General features: G+C 47.9%; 2 protein-coding genes across 3 annotated transcripts in view; one reads left to right on the top strand and one right to left on the bottom strand.

Moving 5' to 3' along the window:
- Positions 1 to 210: 210 nt before the first annotated feature.
- On the top strand, positions 211 to 3,329 carry LOC119121631 (forkhead box C1-A-like). The gene is made up of 2 exons (XM_037249442.1): positions 211 to 2,195; positions 2,274 to 3,329. The coding sequence occupies exon 1, from the start codon at positions 531 to 533 to the stop codon at positions 1,944 to 1,946; it is 1,416 nt and encodes a 471-aa protein (XP_037105337.1). The 5' UTR covers positions 211 to 530; the 3' UTR covers positions 1,947 to 2,195; positions 2,274 to 3,329.
- Positions 3,330 to 4,618: 1,289 nt separating this feature from the next.
- The window catches only part of gmds (GDP-mannose 4,6-dehydratase), a 29,853-nt gene continuing 16,954 nt past the window's right edge, over positions 4,619 to 17,517 (bottom strand). For both annotated transcript variants that reach the window (XM_037249493.1, XM_037249492.1), the window contains 4 exons: positions 12,654 to 12,772; positions 12,228 to 12,324; positions 5,936 to 6,004; positions 4,619 to 4,928 (listed from right to left, as the gene is read on the bottom strand). In XM_037249493.1, the coding sequence (XP_037105388.1) occupies positions 4,866 to 4,928; positions 5,936 to 6,004; positions 12,228 to 12,324; positions 12,654 to 12,772 (348 nt within the window). In that variant the 3' untranslated portion in view covers positions 4,619 to 4,865. The remainder of the gene's footprint in view (positions 4,929 to 5,935; positions 6,005 to 12,227; positions 12,325 to 12,653; positions 12,773 to 17,517) is intronic.

Consider the following 17,517-nt stretch of genomic DNA (forward strand, 5'->3'; position numbering starts at 1 on the left):
TTTGGATCTTCTATTTTAAAGAGAGAGAGAAAGAGAGAGAGAGAGAGACCTAGGTCTCTCTCTCTCTCTCTCTCTCTCTCTCTCTCTCTCTCTCTTTAAAATTAATTTTAAATATTAGGAATTCCTAATATTTTATTGATATTTAAATAACTTGAGGGCGAGGTCGTATATGTGCCGCGGGGAGTTTTCTTTGAAATGACCAACAAGTCAACTTTCGATGTAGAGGATGACTTTGTTCGTCCTCCAATTGGATGATGGAGCGCACGTTTGGGGAGGAGCAGCCCGAGTAACCAAATGGGAGGAAAAGTGTTCAGGCTCAAACAAACGAGAGAGAGGGAAAATGTTTCTAGCACTCTGTGTGTGGAGTCTCGCTGCCGCGACTTTACTTTTCGCTCGGTCGCTTTCCAAATGTTAACTGCGGGGGGCCGGACGGTCTGCGGCTCATTGCAGAGGTCTGCGGCCTGAACCGGACGGCGACCAGAGCAACAAGACCAAAGGAGTACATTTGCAAGTTGTACGCATTGCGCGGGATGCAGGCGCGCTACTCGGTGGCCAGCGCCAACCCCTTGGGGGTCGTGCCGTACATGGGCGGCGAGCAGAGCTACTACCGGGCCGCGGGGGGCTACGCCGGGATGCCGGCGCCCATGACCATGTATTCCCACGCGGCTCACGAGCAGTACCCGGCTGGCATGGGCCGCGCGTATGGGCCGTACAGCCCTCAGCAACAGCAGCAGCTGCAACAGCAGCCGCAGCAGCAGCCCAAAGACATGGTCAAGCCGCCGTACAGCTACATCGCTCTCATCACCATGGCCATCCAAAACTCCCTCGAGAAGAAGATCACCCTGAATGGAATCTACCAGTTCATCATGGAGCGGTTCCCGTTCTACCGGGACAACAAGCAGGGCTGGCAGAACAGCATACGGCACAACCTGTCGCTCAACGAGTGCTTCGTCAAAGTGCCCCGCGACGACAAGAAGCCCGGCAAGGGCAGCTACTGGACTCTGGACCCGGATTCGTACAACATGTTCGAGAACGGCAGCTTCCTCCGGCGAAGGAGGCGCTTCAAGAAGAAAGATGCGCAGAAGGAGAAGGACGATCGCGAACGGACCAAGGATCTGCAGGCGGCGGGGGCGGCCGGGGAGCTGAGGGACGCGCCGTTGCACGACAGCTGCCAGCCGGTGCGCATCCAGGACATCAAGATTGAGAACGGAAGCTGCACGCCGCCTCGATCCGCGTCGCCGCCACCCGACGCCGTCCCTAAAATGGAAAGTCCCAACCGCAGCCGCAGCACAAGCAGCATCAGCAGCGTGTCCAGCCCACACAGCGGCTCGGAGCAGCAGCAGAGCCAAAGTTCCGCGCAAGGCTTCAGCGTGGACAACATCATGACGTCCCTGCGGGGGTCTCCCCACGCGGAGCTCTCCCCGCCTCTCATCGCTTCCTCTCGAACAGGTGTGAACCCCTCAGTGGCGCTCAGCTACTCGCCCAACCAGGCGTCTTCCTTTAGCTGCAACCAAAACGCCTGCACGAACTCCAGCTATCATTGCAACATGCAAGCCATGAGCCTCTACGCTGCGGAGCGGAGCTCCGGGGGACACCTGGCGCCGTCCAGGAGTAGCGTGGACGATCGCGAGACTTTGCCCGACTACGGCGTTGCCGCGGCCACCTCACCACCTAACCTGCAGGCGAACCTGCAGGAGGGCCCACAGCAGCACGGCGGGCAGGGCCGGCTCGTCTCCTGGTACGGCGACCTGCAGGGCCATCTGAGCTCGGGCTACCCGTCCCAGCAGCAGAACTTCCACTCGGTCCGAGAGATGTTCGAGTCCCAGAGGATGGTGCTGAACGGCTCCCCGGTCAATGGGAATAGCAGTTGCCAGGTGGCCTTCCCGTCCGCGCAGTCCATCTACCGCACCTCGGGAGCTTTTGTTTACGACTGCAGCAAGTTCTGAGCTCCCGTAAGATAGATTCCCTTTCTTACATGATAAATATGATGATGATTTTCTCAAAGGGACTATGGCGATACACAGATGATTTTGCGTGTCAGCACCAAAAACAAGTCAATTTATTCTCTTAATTTAAGAGAAAAATGGCTCAAATACGTTTGTAAATTATATCCTAATATATTTATTTCTAAAGAGCGATGAATATTTCTTGAAAGCCAGATCCGCAAACTTTTTTCAACGCGCGTGCGTGCGTGCGTGCGTGTGCGTGTGTGTGTGTGTGTGTGTGTGTGTGTGTGTGTGTGTGTGTGTGTGTGTGTGTGTGTGTGTGTGTGTGTGTGTGTGTGTGTGTGTGTGTGTGTAATTTCGTATGCTGCCTTAATAACGTCATTACGTATACGCGGGACCTTTAGCCTAAAATGGTTATTTTATTCCTGTCATTTGTCAACACAATTTTCAAGACATTACATTTTTAATTAATAAAGTGCCGTGGTTTTAATTTGAGTGATTTATTTATTTATTTATTTATTTATTTATTTATTTATTTATTTAACCATCAGGTCTGGATGCTAAGCGTGTTGATTTAACCAAAGCGGCTTTTCACAAGAGTAACACGACAACATTGAAACGCAACATGCAGTCATTGAGGCTATTTATGAAATGGCAGGAACCAGTTCACACCGGCCTGGTCGTCTAAATTTCAGGCCTCGACGTTACAAAGGGTCTTTTGAGTTGATGTAGGCAACGCGCGCAGTCAACCTTCGCGTAAATAAACAGGAGGTGCCACGAGCGAGGCCACTAAAAGGCCCTGTCAGCATTTCTCAGTCGTTACAAGCAAGTTTGCATCTGCTCACGCTCGCCACAGTAAAGCTTGCATGCAAAATCAAGCGTGCACTTGTGCCTTGGGTCATTTCAACCACATAACACGGACACAACAGTTGCAGGAATAATTATGCAAGAAATGTTCACCGACCACACTATTCGTGAATCTTTGAAAACATAAATTGCCAAGCTCGCTTAAAATGCCATCATTAATATCAAAATCAATGTAACCAAATCGGACCTATGTAGCAGCAGCAGCAGTACATTCACTCTGATTTTGAGTGACTAATAAATTCACTCGCAAGCGTTTATGTCCCCCCAAAAGACCCACATGTAAATAATGGAATTCATTTAAAAAAACGTGATTTCTCTCCTTCTCACGAACGGAGCAGAACTCTCCCTGACAAGTGGATTTCTCCGAAGGCTGCACCATCGACTTATGGACGTTTTCTGCAGATTTTAATACGAATTCAAAACCTGAAGATCAAGACGTTGCAAGAAAGATGGAATTGGCTCTTTTATTTTTGTACTAATTGAACTGAAAACCGCTGATATTTTATTGCATGTAGCTGATCAATGTACAGGTCTATATTTAATAATATCGCTTATTTGAAAATAACTGATGTAATAAAATGCTTTTCGTCGCATGTAACTGAATTAATTCGAAACCGTCGACGTCTCAAATATTTTTCCCAATGACAAAAAGGATCAGTTATGCAATCCGGTTCAAGCCCAAAATCGCTGCCTCAAACGTAGTTGTGATGTCAGTTTTTGATTTGCATGATTTCGATGGGGTTCTCTTGATTTTCCACTCCAAGAGAGATGACACGTTTCGTAAAGGGGAGACAGCAGCGCCCCCCGGCCGCTCTCAGCGCGCTTTCAGGGGCCAAATCGAGTCGGAGTACATCTGCTTCTCGTTTGCTAAGCGTTCTAATCTAACATCACGCATGCACGGCCATCACAAACACTCCGGTGGTGATGCGGAGGCGCTGTCCTAAAACGCCTACGCCCTATTAACGCACACCTCGGCCTCAATTTACTGCTCAGCAATTCAAATGGATTTGGCTTGATACAAAACACGCACTGGGCCCCACGCGCTGAGCGAGGATAAAAAAAAATCTACACTTAACTCCCACATGCACATCTATTAGGCGAGTCTACATTTCGTTTCAACATTTTTGAGAAATAGACACATTTCGTGAGGTGGCGTTTAATCACGTGCGACCAAAAATACTACTTTTTTTTTCAGTGACGTGCCAAATTGATTCGTGATGAAAATATATATCTTAATTTCTATAGTTTACTATGGGCCCATATGAAATAAGGTCATTCAAATACACTGTTATTGATATGATAATAACTTAATACTATTCTTTATGGCGTTTTTGTATTTTATATTGCTCTTTTATTGATTAAATAAATGTTTTTCTCCACATGACGGTAAACATGCTTTTTATACATGCTAAGTTATATATTAATACAAATGTTCACATATGTAAATCACCTCAAATCGTTTTTAATTATAAAAACAAAAGCAAAAATAATTTATGTGGTAAACCTAAAAGGGAAAAAAAGCTCATTCAGTGCGTCCAACCTTTTTTGTGTGCACCCTTAAAATGCTGGGTTAATAATCCGATTTGGGTTCAAAATTGGCCAACAAATTGGATTTTGTTTCGCACAACAACCCAAAGTGTGGTCAAATTGACATAACGTACTGGTTTGGTCCAATTTTTAACCCAGCAGTTTAAAGGGTGGATGTTTAAATCTGAGCAGAATATTTTGGAAATTCTATTCAAATACTATCTATGGAAATTCCTGCACCAGCAACGCAATCAGAGGAACACAAAAGTCAGAGAAAATACAGTTTCAATGATCTGCGTTTACTTTTCAAAATAACATACATTTGCATGTGGACTTCATCCAGTACATTTCTTGACACGTTCTGAAAGTGCTCTTTAATAGAGCACAAAAGAGTCATTGTTGAATCATAATAATAAAAACGTGATTTTTTTTTTTTTTTAAAGTGCAATAATTTTTAAATGTGATGGTCCTTCGTGGTGTGTGTTGACGGGAATGTTGAGACGTTGACGTTCCCCAGGGAGCGTCTCAGGCATTTGGGTTTTTCTTCATCAGCGCAATGTCCGCCTCCACCATTTCTTTCACCAGCTCCTGCATCAACACATCACGACGAGGTCACGATACGTCTTAAGCTCAACGGGGAAAAACTTCATACATGACACCAAGAGACAGATGCGTCTCTTCAGGAGCAGCTCTCAAGGGGCACGTTTTGTTTCATAGAGTGACAAATGAAATAAAAAAATAAATAAAAAGTTATTCCCGCAAATGACTAAAAGTAACAGCATCAAATGCTGCCATCTTGCTTATCCTTATCCGAGTAGTCGTCGTTTGCGTCGTTACAAATGGACGAATACGACAATATGAGACACATTTGAATTGAGCAATTTAAATGAGAAAATATCTGAACGAGCGAGAACAACAAATGCCGGCTGGGGCCTCCACGCATGTGTGGTGACGTCACCGCTGAAGATCCGAGAGGGGCTAGACTTTGACTACCTTTGTGGGCGCGACAAGCAAATCTTTTCCTCTCAAAGTTGGATTCCCAAAATACAACGCGACACTCAATTCGGAAGGTTCCCAAAGAGACAGTACAAACACAATCAAAGTGAATGATTATGTATTTGTAACGTTTTTTTCAAACATTGAACGTAGTCAATTCTCGCAAAAATCAAATCAATTTCTTCTTTCTACAATGATGATGACCTTTATTTGTTCTTTGTTATTGTGGCCTATCTGGATCTGGCTTTGGACGATGACTATATTATCACCGTATCCGGTGGTTTCCTGATCATAATCATCTCTAAAGATTAATATAGAGAAGGTGTTGTTTTTTAATTCTATTTTTTCCTTCACATTTGAATAAACATTCCTCTCCCGTTCCGTTGCAAGCATTTTATAATTTCAACAAGAGCGATTGAGAAAGTTGTACGCCGCAGCTAACGACAAGGGGAACTCGAGATGCTTGTTTGCACACTTGATTGGTCAGACTTTGCATTTGCGATTTTAAGACATTTCTGCGAGGTGGAGAAGCAGCTACAGTGCCGCTGGAAAGACATTTGTGTGGCACGCATGCACACAAGGCGGCCACTGAGACTCACCGCAAAGGTCACCTTGGGCTTCCAGCCCAGCTTCTCGTGCGCTTTGCTGCTGTCACCTTGCAGGTAATCCTGCAAGCACAAAAAGGCGCAAGCGTCAATAAGAGCACAAAGCAGAGCGGCTCTGCCGCGCAGGATTCTACTTTGTAAGCGACAAAGATGTCATTGTGACGCAAAGCTTTTTTACACGACAGAACCAACTGAATGTTGTCGTCGTTGCTGATCATCAGCACGCAAATTGGAATCAGCTAAACACGAGCACGATCCAGTTTTCTCAGCGTTCCTGGCTTTATGTGGCTATGCAAGCAAACGTGCTGTTTTTCCAAATCCCTCCCGACGGCCCCGCAAGAAAAAGCCATTCATATGGTGAACATTGCCAAGGAGCGTGCGAGCATGCGGGCAGTAAAAGGCAATCCCGACGGGCATTTCATGCAAAGGAATTTTACCATCACCGCCACGCTTTTCCCATAAATCACGCAGCTCGGGCTCATTAGCTTAATTAGCGACATGGCATCAATCCAGCCGACGTGTCCGAGTCCAAAGGAGCCGGTCAGAATGAAACGAGAGAAGCTGCTGATGCGCATGATGTTTGAGGCGGTGCAGTGTGCCAGCAGCTTCACAGCGCCATGCCGCTCACAGTTTCGAATGTCGTGCTTGCGCAGAGGGACGCTCTAAATTGTGCAGCTGCCCACCGCCAAGTCCCCCCCAACAAAAACATGTTAGGCCCATTGTTTAGTGGGGTTTCACCTGCTGCTTTTCCACCTCAAGTATCAGAACTTTTTGGTCCTTGGTGCAGGAACAAAAAGGTTCTTGTGGCATTGTGAGAGCGAGAGAGCACGAGCAAGACCGCGAGCGCACGCCCGAGACAAGGACAGCGCGAGTTAGTGTTGCTTGAGTTATGGCTCAGGTTTCCTTCCCCGACTCGCCGCGCGGCTTGGCCTGTGCACAATGTGTGAAGTGACCTCTAAAGGGTGGCCCTGTCACTCTGACGAGCGAGCACCTACGCTACAACCCGCTCAAGTAAAGCGGACACACAAAGCAAGCTTCAATCGTCAGCATAAACATTTCAATTTAAATCGAAAGGGTGCCACCATCTTGCATGCTGACGGTTTCGCACGCACGCGCGCGCACACACGCACGCACACACACACGCACGCACGCACACACACACGTTCCCTCCCTCCAACTTGATTCCATTATTCCTGCGGACGGGAAACAGATCATAATTCCTCGAGTCAGCATAAAGCTACAGACCGGGAGTGAGAGTTGAAGAGGGAATGGAGGGTGCTGCAGCTGGGGCGGGGGGCACAGAAGAGAGGGCTCAGGTGACCGCTCAGCACCACTGAGGTCAAACAGAAACTGAGTTGTCACAAGTGTGTCTCTTGTGCAGCATAGAAGGGAAAGTGCAGTGGGGAGGGGGCAAGTGTGAAGCTTAGGTGGAGTTCTCTGGAGCGGATTCCCCCAATCACTCAACACCAAGAAAGCAGAGTGAGGGAGACAGACGGGAGAAATTTGTACCCATGAGAGTCGTGATGCAACCACAGGACGACACCTCTTTCTGGACAGCATTTCCTCTTTGAGCAGCATTCCTGGCGTTATCAGCCTCCCAAATCGGCTTCTCTCATCGTGCCCAAACAGGGAGAGCCACAATGCCATGGCGAGCGAGACAGAGAGAGAGAAAGAGCGAGAGCGCTGAAAGTTGCTCCTGCACAGTGTTTCATTGTCGGTTGGCCGCTGATAAAATGATAAGGCAGAGAGAAAAACGTTGAACAGCTCAGAGCGAGCGTCTGATCGGGCCTGATCCGAAACTGGAGGGGAGAAAACATTGCAGCTGCACGGATAAACACTTGAAGTCAAACCAAAAGATTTCACTCGCACCGTTGCAGCCTGTCTTGAAAACAAAATCGGCATAATTTTGGCTTTTATTCAGCAAGTCCCATCTCCACACATGATCCTTTTTTTTTTTTTTTAAATGATCTGAAACCATAATTGCCAGTCTAAATTTCAAAGATGAACGTTGTGAACGTCGTTACTTTCTATTGTTGGGACAACAACGGTGCTAACATAGCGCCAAGTGATTTGCCTTTTGACAAACAAAGTGAAAGAACAAAGACATGAATGATATGAACAATATCTTTGACAACAACATTGGAATCTGTGCAGTTCAGCATTTTGACTTTTGTGTATGCTTGAATTTTTTTTTTTCGTTTTAAACTGTGGTTAGCTGAGTTGTGGAAAATTTGGGACATTCTCTGCTTATTTTAAAGTGGGGGTGAAAACAATGATTTCTTTTTTTGAGTTCTTCCAAACTTGCAACCAAGAACTGCATCAAACCACAAAAGCAAAACAGCTTTGCAAGCTGTTCTGAAATAGACCAGCAAGTCATAAATAGTCGCAACTTCATCTGAAGTCGCAGTCAAAACGACAATCGATCCGCTTGCCGTCGTTCCGATGCCCTTGGACAGCCCAGAGGATGAAAAATCCCCACAAAAAGCTTCAGAGAAAGATAAAAGCAGGCTGTGGAGGATTGATGCTTTTGGCAGCGCTAGTCAAATCCAAGCAGAACGTGCGACTTGGAAGATGGCCACGGAGCTGCAACAGGATGACAAGTTCCAAGAATGATGACAAAGCTTGAGCGAGCGGGATCGGGGAGTGACAAGAGAGGGCAGAAGGAAAAACTGTCATGCAGCTTCAGGTTTCGGGAAAGTGGCATGTGTGTGACTACTGGGGTGACTAAAAAAAGAACAGCTCAAGAATGAATCAGGCCAATAAGGGGTCACACCACGTTAACCTTTCTCAGACAAATAAAACACCTTTGCTTGACTGCAATGTCAAATAAGTTCACGTGTTTTTGGACTAAGACCCGACGGGGTGAGCATCTCGCACTCAGCTCCTTCAACTTGTTGGCGGAGGACAAGCGGGAAGCCCCTTTCACTCAGGTAGAGAGCCGGGCCCCGCCTTGAGGAGAAACTTTTGTCAACCTCCGTTCTTTATATTTGCAGTCGGCTGGAGTGCTGCGGGGTGGTTCCGCTCTGACGGCAGGAGGAAACTTCTTCAGGAAATACCAGACTGCCGGACGCACACACACGCATATGCGCAGTCCGCAATCTCTCCTTCTCAGGCAGGCAGAGCAAAGCTGCCACGAAAAGGGAATGGGTCAAGAAATGCGGGAGGTCAAATGTGTTTGTATGCGCAGGCCAGAGTCCCAAGCCCAGGAAGTTGCAATCGGCAGCGTGACGCGGCTACGAGCTTCTCTTTCCCTCCCGACCTCCCCCCCTTGGCCACTCCAATAAAGCTAGCAGGATCAGGTTGCAGACCGCAGGTGAGAGGTCAATCCCACTTTTCAAGTCGCTTTCCCAGGGGCGCACAACCCCAATTCACATCCCTTGACGCATGGTGAGGGAGCACTATCGGCCTGAAACTCGCCATCTTCTCATCGGCACTTTGCTCACCTCCAGCGCTTATTTGGTGGCCCTTGACGGGCAGCTCGTCAATCCCATTGGCCACACGGCTGCTCTCTTTGTATGATTGTTTTGCCGATCTGCTTTTGGTGCTGCAGAGGCTCACCTTCGCCAAGCCAGGAGATTTGAGCACCCGGGAGCAGACTGATGACACAGATGGCAAGAGCTTCCTCCTGACAGCTTCATTGCGACAGCTTCATTGCATATGGAACGGACAGTGTTCTGACAAATGACGTCAAATAGCTCTGAGCAAATAAGTGTCACTATTTGTTTCCATTTCAAAAAGCAAGTCACACTTTCTTACAGCGGCTATAAAAAGTCTACAGGCCCCTGTTCAAAGGAGAGCAGATGACAAAATTGAAATCTGAGGCTCATCTTCAACTGCAATGCACTCGGTGAGCGGCAAGCGAGCGCTTGGGCTCTCACGGCCGCTCCTTGCATGCCTCTGAAGCCAAGTTAGGCAAACGGGTTGCAACATTTCATCACCAAAATTGAAAGAATGCTTTCAGCATCACTGACTGATAAGATCCGTGGGTGCAACTGTCCTCCGATGAAATTTGGCTCAGGTGCGCGCTTGCAACATCACGTAGCTGAGCTCATCTGGCAAGTTGACAACGGTTGCAAACGGTCCTGAACGGGCCGCCGCCTTCATCACTGGAGCCATTGTTTGCGCTTCCAACCAAACCGGCCATGACGTGGCCCTTGCGTTGTTACGCGGATATTAGCGTTGGTATGACAGCCGTTCCGAAAAGAAGAAGAACTATCATTCATCGCAAAGATTGACAGATGCTGAGGTGTGTCAACGGAGCTATTTTTAGGCGAGCGCTTTGAGACGAGCCTCGAGAAGAAACGAAACAAATTGCAGACAAAGGGCTCAAGAATTGAAACTGAGGTTACGTTTCGCATCAATTATGCTGCTGCCACTTTCTGCCGTCTTGCTTTGACTGATTGACTTTTAGATAACCTTCGTGTTCATCAATTCTAACGAAAATGGGAAGCTGCAGAAGCAAGAAGGCAGACGAGTTCATTCTCTGCTTGCAAAATGAAAAAATGAAAAGTACAGTAAACTAAGCCGGAGGGGCATTCCAGGCTCGCCAAGCATCGCGTTGGCAAAACGGAGAAGAGGCTCCGGGCGGGCCGGCAAAGTTGTGCGGCAGCTGAGCAGTTACGTGAACGCAGACGGAATGGGAGGAAGACAATACAGCCAAAGACAACTTCCCATTCATCGAGACTCGCGCTCCACGTGAGCTTAGTAAAAAACAAAACAGCACTGAGCTGTCTGTCACTTTGTGGCCTCGAGCCACGCATGAACTGCAAAGTATGATGGCTGCGTGACGTTTCCGTGCACAGGCACAGCAATGTTTTGCATTTATACTCGCACTCAAGGTGTCTCGATTTGGATTTTTAATTTTGGAGATTCCACGTCAGAATTAAACTTTCTACTTTCGAATTCAACATACGTAGACTCGATCCACTGCTTGCACACCGACAGACAAGCATTGAACATGACGTTAAAGCTAAAATGAGGAATGATGCCAGCCAGTACGTGACACATGCAGAAAATAACGTCGGACGTTCAACTGGGACCGACTTCACGATCGGCTAAAAGGCGAGAGTGACAGCTTGGCAAAGCCAAAAGAATGCTATCAGCAGCCTGTTGCGGACGCGCCCGTCAACATCTGTCAGCTCTCAAACATGCTTTCCACTTCACAAATGAACAAATGTGGTTCGACTGGTCGCCACTATCTGACACCTGTGCACTTCCACATCCAGCAGCAAGCGACCACAAGGAAAGACAAAATGTAAGGAGCACCTGCACATTTGACGGCCTCAACCTCCTTCAACAAAGCCGCACATGCGGCACCTACACACACACACACACGGTTCCTCGTACTTTGCAACAAACACAAAAGAAGTGTCGGAATCAGCTGAATTCTTTTAGCGTGTAGCCACACGATGACAGGTATTTCCACTCGAGGAACGCAACAATGCTCAGCTGCGAGCCCGGTGTCATAAACTTCCTGCCTTGAGGGTCAGAGGTTAAACACTTGACGAGCTCCAAATGGAGACAATAGACAATGGAACACACACACAAGAGAAACTGAGCTGCTTCGTTACTACATCTGCAAATGCAGCCATCTCAACTTTTTTTTTTTTTTTATAAATACTTTTTCAATGTGGCACAAGAAGTGCGTGTGTGCATGCGTACTTTGCTTCACCTCAGGAAATGAGTTAGCATAAAGTTAAAAATTTCACACCACGCCCACTCAATGTATCATTCACGTCAGTCAAAGCACAAATATCTGCTGGGATGGATTACATCAATATGTTCAACTTGAACTAAATTGGGTGCTGTGTGCAAAGTGGTAAAACAAACACAAACAAAATGCCAGCAGAGCGTTGCCGATGCCGCTTAGACTTAGATTCAACTTTACAGCACAAAGAAAAGTGTCCCAGGTGTGTGCCTGGTGATTCCATGCTTAGAAGAGTCAGTCAATGTGCTAATCCTCCAGCATCACTCAACTTCTAATCTTGATGCGAGGAACGCCACTCATGGCTTGGAAGTGAGAAACTGACAGCTAATCTTGGCCACGACGCCACGGCTCGGTAACCCGACGCGCTCCCTGAGGAGCGGCCAGAGGACCCCCGATGAGAGATGGCCACTTTGCACCCACACACAGACGCAGGGAGGCATCGGCATAAGAGGCCGCTTCCAAACACAATGGCGGCGAATCAGAAACGAGGACACTTGCAAGCAATCACCAATCAGAGCATAAAGTCACAACTTCAACTATTCAGGAAAGACACAGAAAACAATTCTGCTCAAAACTTACCACTTCTGTGGGCCGGAAATATTTTGGGTTGACCTTGACATGCACGACTCCTGTCTCCTGGCAACGGCCAACCTCGTGCTCGTCCTTCCCGCTCCACCTGCAAAGATGCATGTTCCTCATCACGTTCCTTTTCTTCTGAGCTAGACCAAACATGTCACCTGTGCACCTCCCCACATTTACACACATTGAACTGACCCGAGGGCAGCTGAGCATATAATGTCACTGTTAAAACAAACATTTGGCAAACCATAATGAAACTGATATGGGCCAATTTGCAAAGGAGTGTGTTGCGAGATGTCTGGCAACATGAAATTTTTTAATGACAAAAATGATCAGAAAAAAAAATCCAGTATAATGCTTGTGTGTGTGTGTGTGTGTGTGTGTGTGCGCGCGTGCATGCATGCGTGTGTGTGTGTGTGCGCTTACACAATGGTCTTCCCCACGTGCTGGAAAGCTTTCTCCACAAACTCCCTCACACTGTGCACCTCCCCTGTTGCTATGACGAAATCATCGGGTTCCTCCTGTTGCAGCATCAGCCACATGGCCTGAGGGAGAGAGAAAGAGTGAGCCGGTTGAGTTTCGCGTCAACCGGGCTGGTTCTGACTGGCAGGAAGTGCCCTTGTGGCCTGTGAATGTGACGCTCTCCTCTATCTCCGTCCTGACGTCAGTGCCAAAGCTCCCGGGACGCGCATCGTGGGAACCAAGCCCGGAGCGCTCCGCAGGCCCGCTGTGCCACCGGCGCACACGCGCGCGTCACGCAGCCAAGAACGCGCATGCACAAACCCATTTTCACACCAGCAACGCAGCCCGACGTCTTAAAATAAGCCCGCAAGTCAGACGAGCGCAGCGTCCCCTCCCGCCGACGCTCGTAAAGCGAGTCGACGCGATTTGAAGCCGAGCCAAAGCGTCCCCGTGGAAATTTATCGTCCGGGTTCCTGAACGCAGCAGCGCTGTGTTCAACAGCCAGTCAAATGTCAGCCGAATATTTATGATGAGCCGGCTGAGCCCGCCTTAGGAGAGATCAGACAGCCTTTTGGGTGACAACACACAAATGGTAGAAGAGCCAAAAACAGCCAGATTGAAAAGGAGCTCGTCAGGCCAAATGTGCAAAGACAAAATATATTTGACTTCATTGAGGCAGACAATATCGCTACAGTGCAGTATGTGGCGGTTTGATCTCCGTGGCAAAGATGCAAAATGCCGGCTGCATTTGCTACAAACCACTCGAGGCTAATGACAGCTTGCGTGTATTTGGCTGGGCTCACATTCACAGGTGATCACATACTGTAAAAAAAAGAAATATACAGCATAAAATGTCTGCGCCAGTGCTCTGCTTTCAATCCCACATTTCATGGTGCTAATTGGCTAGCGAGTGGAGCAAATTGCATCCAGGGGTGTATTCGTCGGCTCAGTTGATGAAAAGGCGTGGTCAGGTCTGATTGGGTGTCGGTTAAACCGGCATAAAATGTTGCAGTTGTACAAAATGGTGAGAGGCCTCCGATAATAAAAAACCTTTCTTAGTCCACCAATAGGAAATGAGAAGGCTTCCCACCTTGATTGAACTGGACCCAATGAATAATATGGTATTGTGGAGACACGGGACAGCTGAGACCGCTGCTATCAAGCGGGGCCGACTTCTAACCGATTCCATATGGCCGCTGGCAGAACACGTTCACAACCCGAGGGCTGCTGGAAAATCCCCGCTGCAAAGCAAAGGACTCAAACAAGGACCGATTCTGTCGCAACCACAGAGACACTCTTCCCAAATCTTCATTTTTGTCTTCAACGGGTGTCGTGTGATTTTTGAACAGAACATTTTGCTCTTCCAACCGTCTATTCTCGTTTTCCCTTAAATGTTGCTCTTGGCTATTCTAGGCAGCTCCGTTGTTCGTGGACAGAGGAACTCTGCCACATTCAGAGTATCACAGAAACTCGTCATCGTAAAAACTACAATTCTGAAAAAACCTTTGTCCGTTTTCGGCTGCGATATTGCTCGGTAGCCAACTCAAGTTGTTTCTCCTTGGAATGTGCTTTTTCCACGGGGAAATCATATCGGCGGCGTTACTGTCTCTTTGGACTAAGCAGAAGGCGAGCAAGCGAGCTCAGCCCGCCCAGCGCATACCTCCGGCCTCACGCTTATTGCAAAGGCAGGAGAGCGAGCGCACAGAGGAAATGCCTCAGATATTCCGGCAACAAAAGCGACCGGACAGAATATATGAAGGGAACCTTCAATACCGGATGGATTTTGGGGAGCAAAGCTAGCAAAGGAGAATCAGATGAGCTTCAACAAGTTGGCTGATTTGTTTTGGACGCAGCTCGAGCGTCTCAAATGTGGAGCTGACATGAGATCACAACACAACACACAGACACACACACGTCTGTGTGTGTGTCTGTGTGTGTGTGTGCGTGCGTGCGTGTGTGTGTGTGGTGGGCCTTCCAAAGTGTGCACCTGTGTCGTATAAATCTGGCAGGGTGCTTCCTCCCACGGCAGCCCGACATTTCCAATAAGAGTCAGCGCGAGTCTGGAGGCGAGGGGCGGAGAGATGGCTACTGTACGTTGCTGTAATGGAGCGCAGCTGTCGGCGCTCGTGTCGCGCGTGCAAAGCGTCGCCAAGCGTTCGTGTTTTGGAAGAGACACAAAGGACACTGCTCCCTCAACTCAAGGAATTGGCATTTGATTGTGCTTTTTTTGATGGAAGATTGATGAAAGTGTCTCCTTGTCTTCTGTTCCCAAGCTATAATTTGCGCACAAAAGTCATGTCACAAATAAAATATCACGAGACTGCCATCAGCTGTATTGTAAAACTGGCTCGACATATTGCCCCAGAGGCTCGATAGTCCAAGTGGCAAAGGGCGGGAATTGCACTTTGTGTCTGAGATTCAGACAGATGAATATTTACGCACATTTATGATGTTTTGGACGTGACGCCCCAATGATGGCAGTGACGACTTTGGACAAAGAGGACAAAGGCCAAAATGGACAGGAAGCTCCTCAGCATGGTGGCCCATGGTGCCTCTCTCTCTCTCTCTCTCGCGCTCTCGGTTTTAAGTCTGCGGTTTCACTGCAGAGTTCTTCTTTCCTCCAGGGAAATAAAAACATTCTTGTTGTTTCTCCAAATGAGTGTTCTGGGGGCAGCCAGATGTGCAAGAGGCAAGAAGGAGGGACTCCTCTTCTCTCTGGCTGAGAGAAGTAGCTGGCAAACTCTGACCTCTCACCTCTGACCTGAGGTGTGGAAGAGGCCCCAAAATGTGAAAAATTCCTCAGCACATGCAGGAAGATAGTTAAGACAAAAATACATTTTCTATTAAATGTCAATCTGGGACGGGACGGGACCTGACTGACTGACTGACTCATGTTCAGTGCATTTGGAGAATACTTCTTGTCATTTTGCCTTTCCTCCCTCCCAGTGGTAATTGAGAGAATTGCGTCTAACATCTATTCTGGCCTTCTGAGGACATGGAGACGAGCGGGAGTCCTTCCAAGAACTTGCAAAAGACTGCCGGTTAACATGGAGGAGCAAAGGATGTGACATCAAGAGTGAGAGTTTAAAGATCATCAAACTTGACCGGTTCCCTTTGCGCATCGAGGTGACGAATGAGCTTCCAAAGTCGTGCAGGCCAAAGTGAACAAATGCCCTCATGGCCGCTGCAGTTTGATGAGAAAACGGCTGAAAGGCCAACAGTACAAGATGAATTTTCCAACCTTTTTCGAGCAACTGCTGCACGCCAGATAAAGCTCGTGACATTCTTCTGAGCAGGAAGCGGCTTGTTGCGCCGCAGCGCCAGACTTAGCATGCTAGGAAAATCAATGCACTGCCCTCTCCACTTCCCGTCTATACAGGAAGCAGTCTCTCACTCCCTCGCTCCCGTTATCCCGCCGATCTGGGCCTGTCAGATTGTTCTGACAATCAATGTTAGCAAGAAAGTGCTGCTGCGTCTTTCCAGTGTAGTCATGGTGGTCTTAGCGGCCTTTGCTGAGCACACGCAAAACAAAACTCCTCATTTCAAAGAGCCTTGGTGCCACACAAACAAGCTGGCATGACTCTTGAGAACATTCACAGCTGCAACACAATGAAAATGCTTCTATTTGGGATCTCAAGGTCCAAAAATACAACGCGACATCAAAAATTATTTTCAAAGCGCACACTTGGTCGGGAGTCAAGGCGTATGGGATGTGAGCGGGAACACGGATGCCACCCAGGCAGACGGGAAGGGACCCGACAACTCAGTCAAGAAGAAGACGACCGCAAGCGTAGCGGGAATGTTGCACAGTGCGCTGGTTGCGTACTGTCCACTGTGGGCTACTTTTGACCGATTACCATTTCATACTTGCGCTAGCAAAGCGTCCAACAGAAAACAACCAATGTGAACGCAATTTTGGAAATGTACTATGAAAACGGAACCAATAAGCATCTCGGAAAAAGGTGTCATTTTATTTGTCAGTACTTTTTAAAGCGGGTAACTGTGTTTGGAAGGCGAAAGTAAAAACGCACAAAGTAAAATCGCTGCCACAGTTTGAGCCACTGCTGCTCATTCACTTAGTGGGCTCTCTACCAGTGAGCAATGATACGTACATAGGCTGAAACACGGAAGCGTGGCGAGTTGAAAGGCACAAGACAAGCGGTGCTACTGGCATATTTGCTAGGTTTGCGGTTTGGCTCTTGCAGCAAGCTGCTATGCGTGCTGAGCTCAGATGCCAAGTGTGCAAGTGTATGCCGTAAACTGTAATTTGTTTGAGATTGTCCACTTTGGTGGCGTCGGGCCGCATCGCGCGCAGCCGGCCTAATTTGCAGTGTTTGGAGCTCCAGATTCCGAGCGAGACCGGTTTGAAGAGACACTTGGCCTGCTGCGGCTCGGCTCTTCTTTGTAATACAAAACATATAATAATGGCTCTTCTCTTTTTAGTGGCCGCCTCTTTTTATAGCGGCTGTCGAGGGAATTCTGCAGTCATCGACTGCGATTGAGTGAGTGCGGCATTCGCTGCCCGGAAAACACAACTCAAACTTTCGACTCATTTGTCTACGTCTTTGAAAAGCCATCCTATGTTTGCTGTCTGGTGAGAACTTTCAAACACATCTTGCAATTCTGAGCAGATAAACAAAGACGCAAATGAGAGGAGAAATATCAGGTCTTTATCTCGAGAGAAAATCTGAGATATGTGAGAAGAGGAGAAGATCCGCAACCCGTTTGATAGTTGGCTTGACTTTGACACTCTGCAGTCTGGACAGAGGATCTTCCCACGGGCTGCATGACCATCTGATAGTCAGACGCACAGTGTGTGTGTGTGTGT

The sequence above is a fragment of the Syngnathus acus genome, chromosome 4, assembly GCF_901709675.1.
Source record: "Syngnathus acus chromosome 4, fSynAcu1.2, whole genome shotgun sequence".
In the NCBI taxonomy this organism is placed as follows: Eukaryota; Metazoa; Chordata; class Actinopteri; order Syngnathiformes; family Syngnathidae; genus Syngnathus; species Syngnathus acus.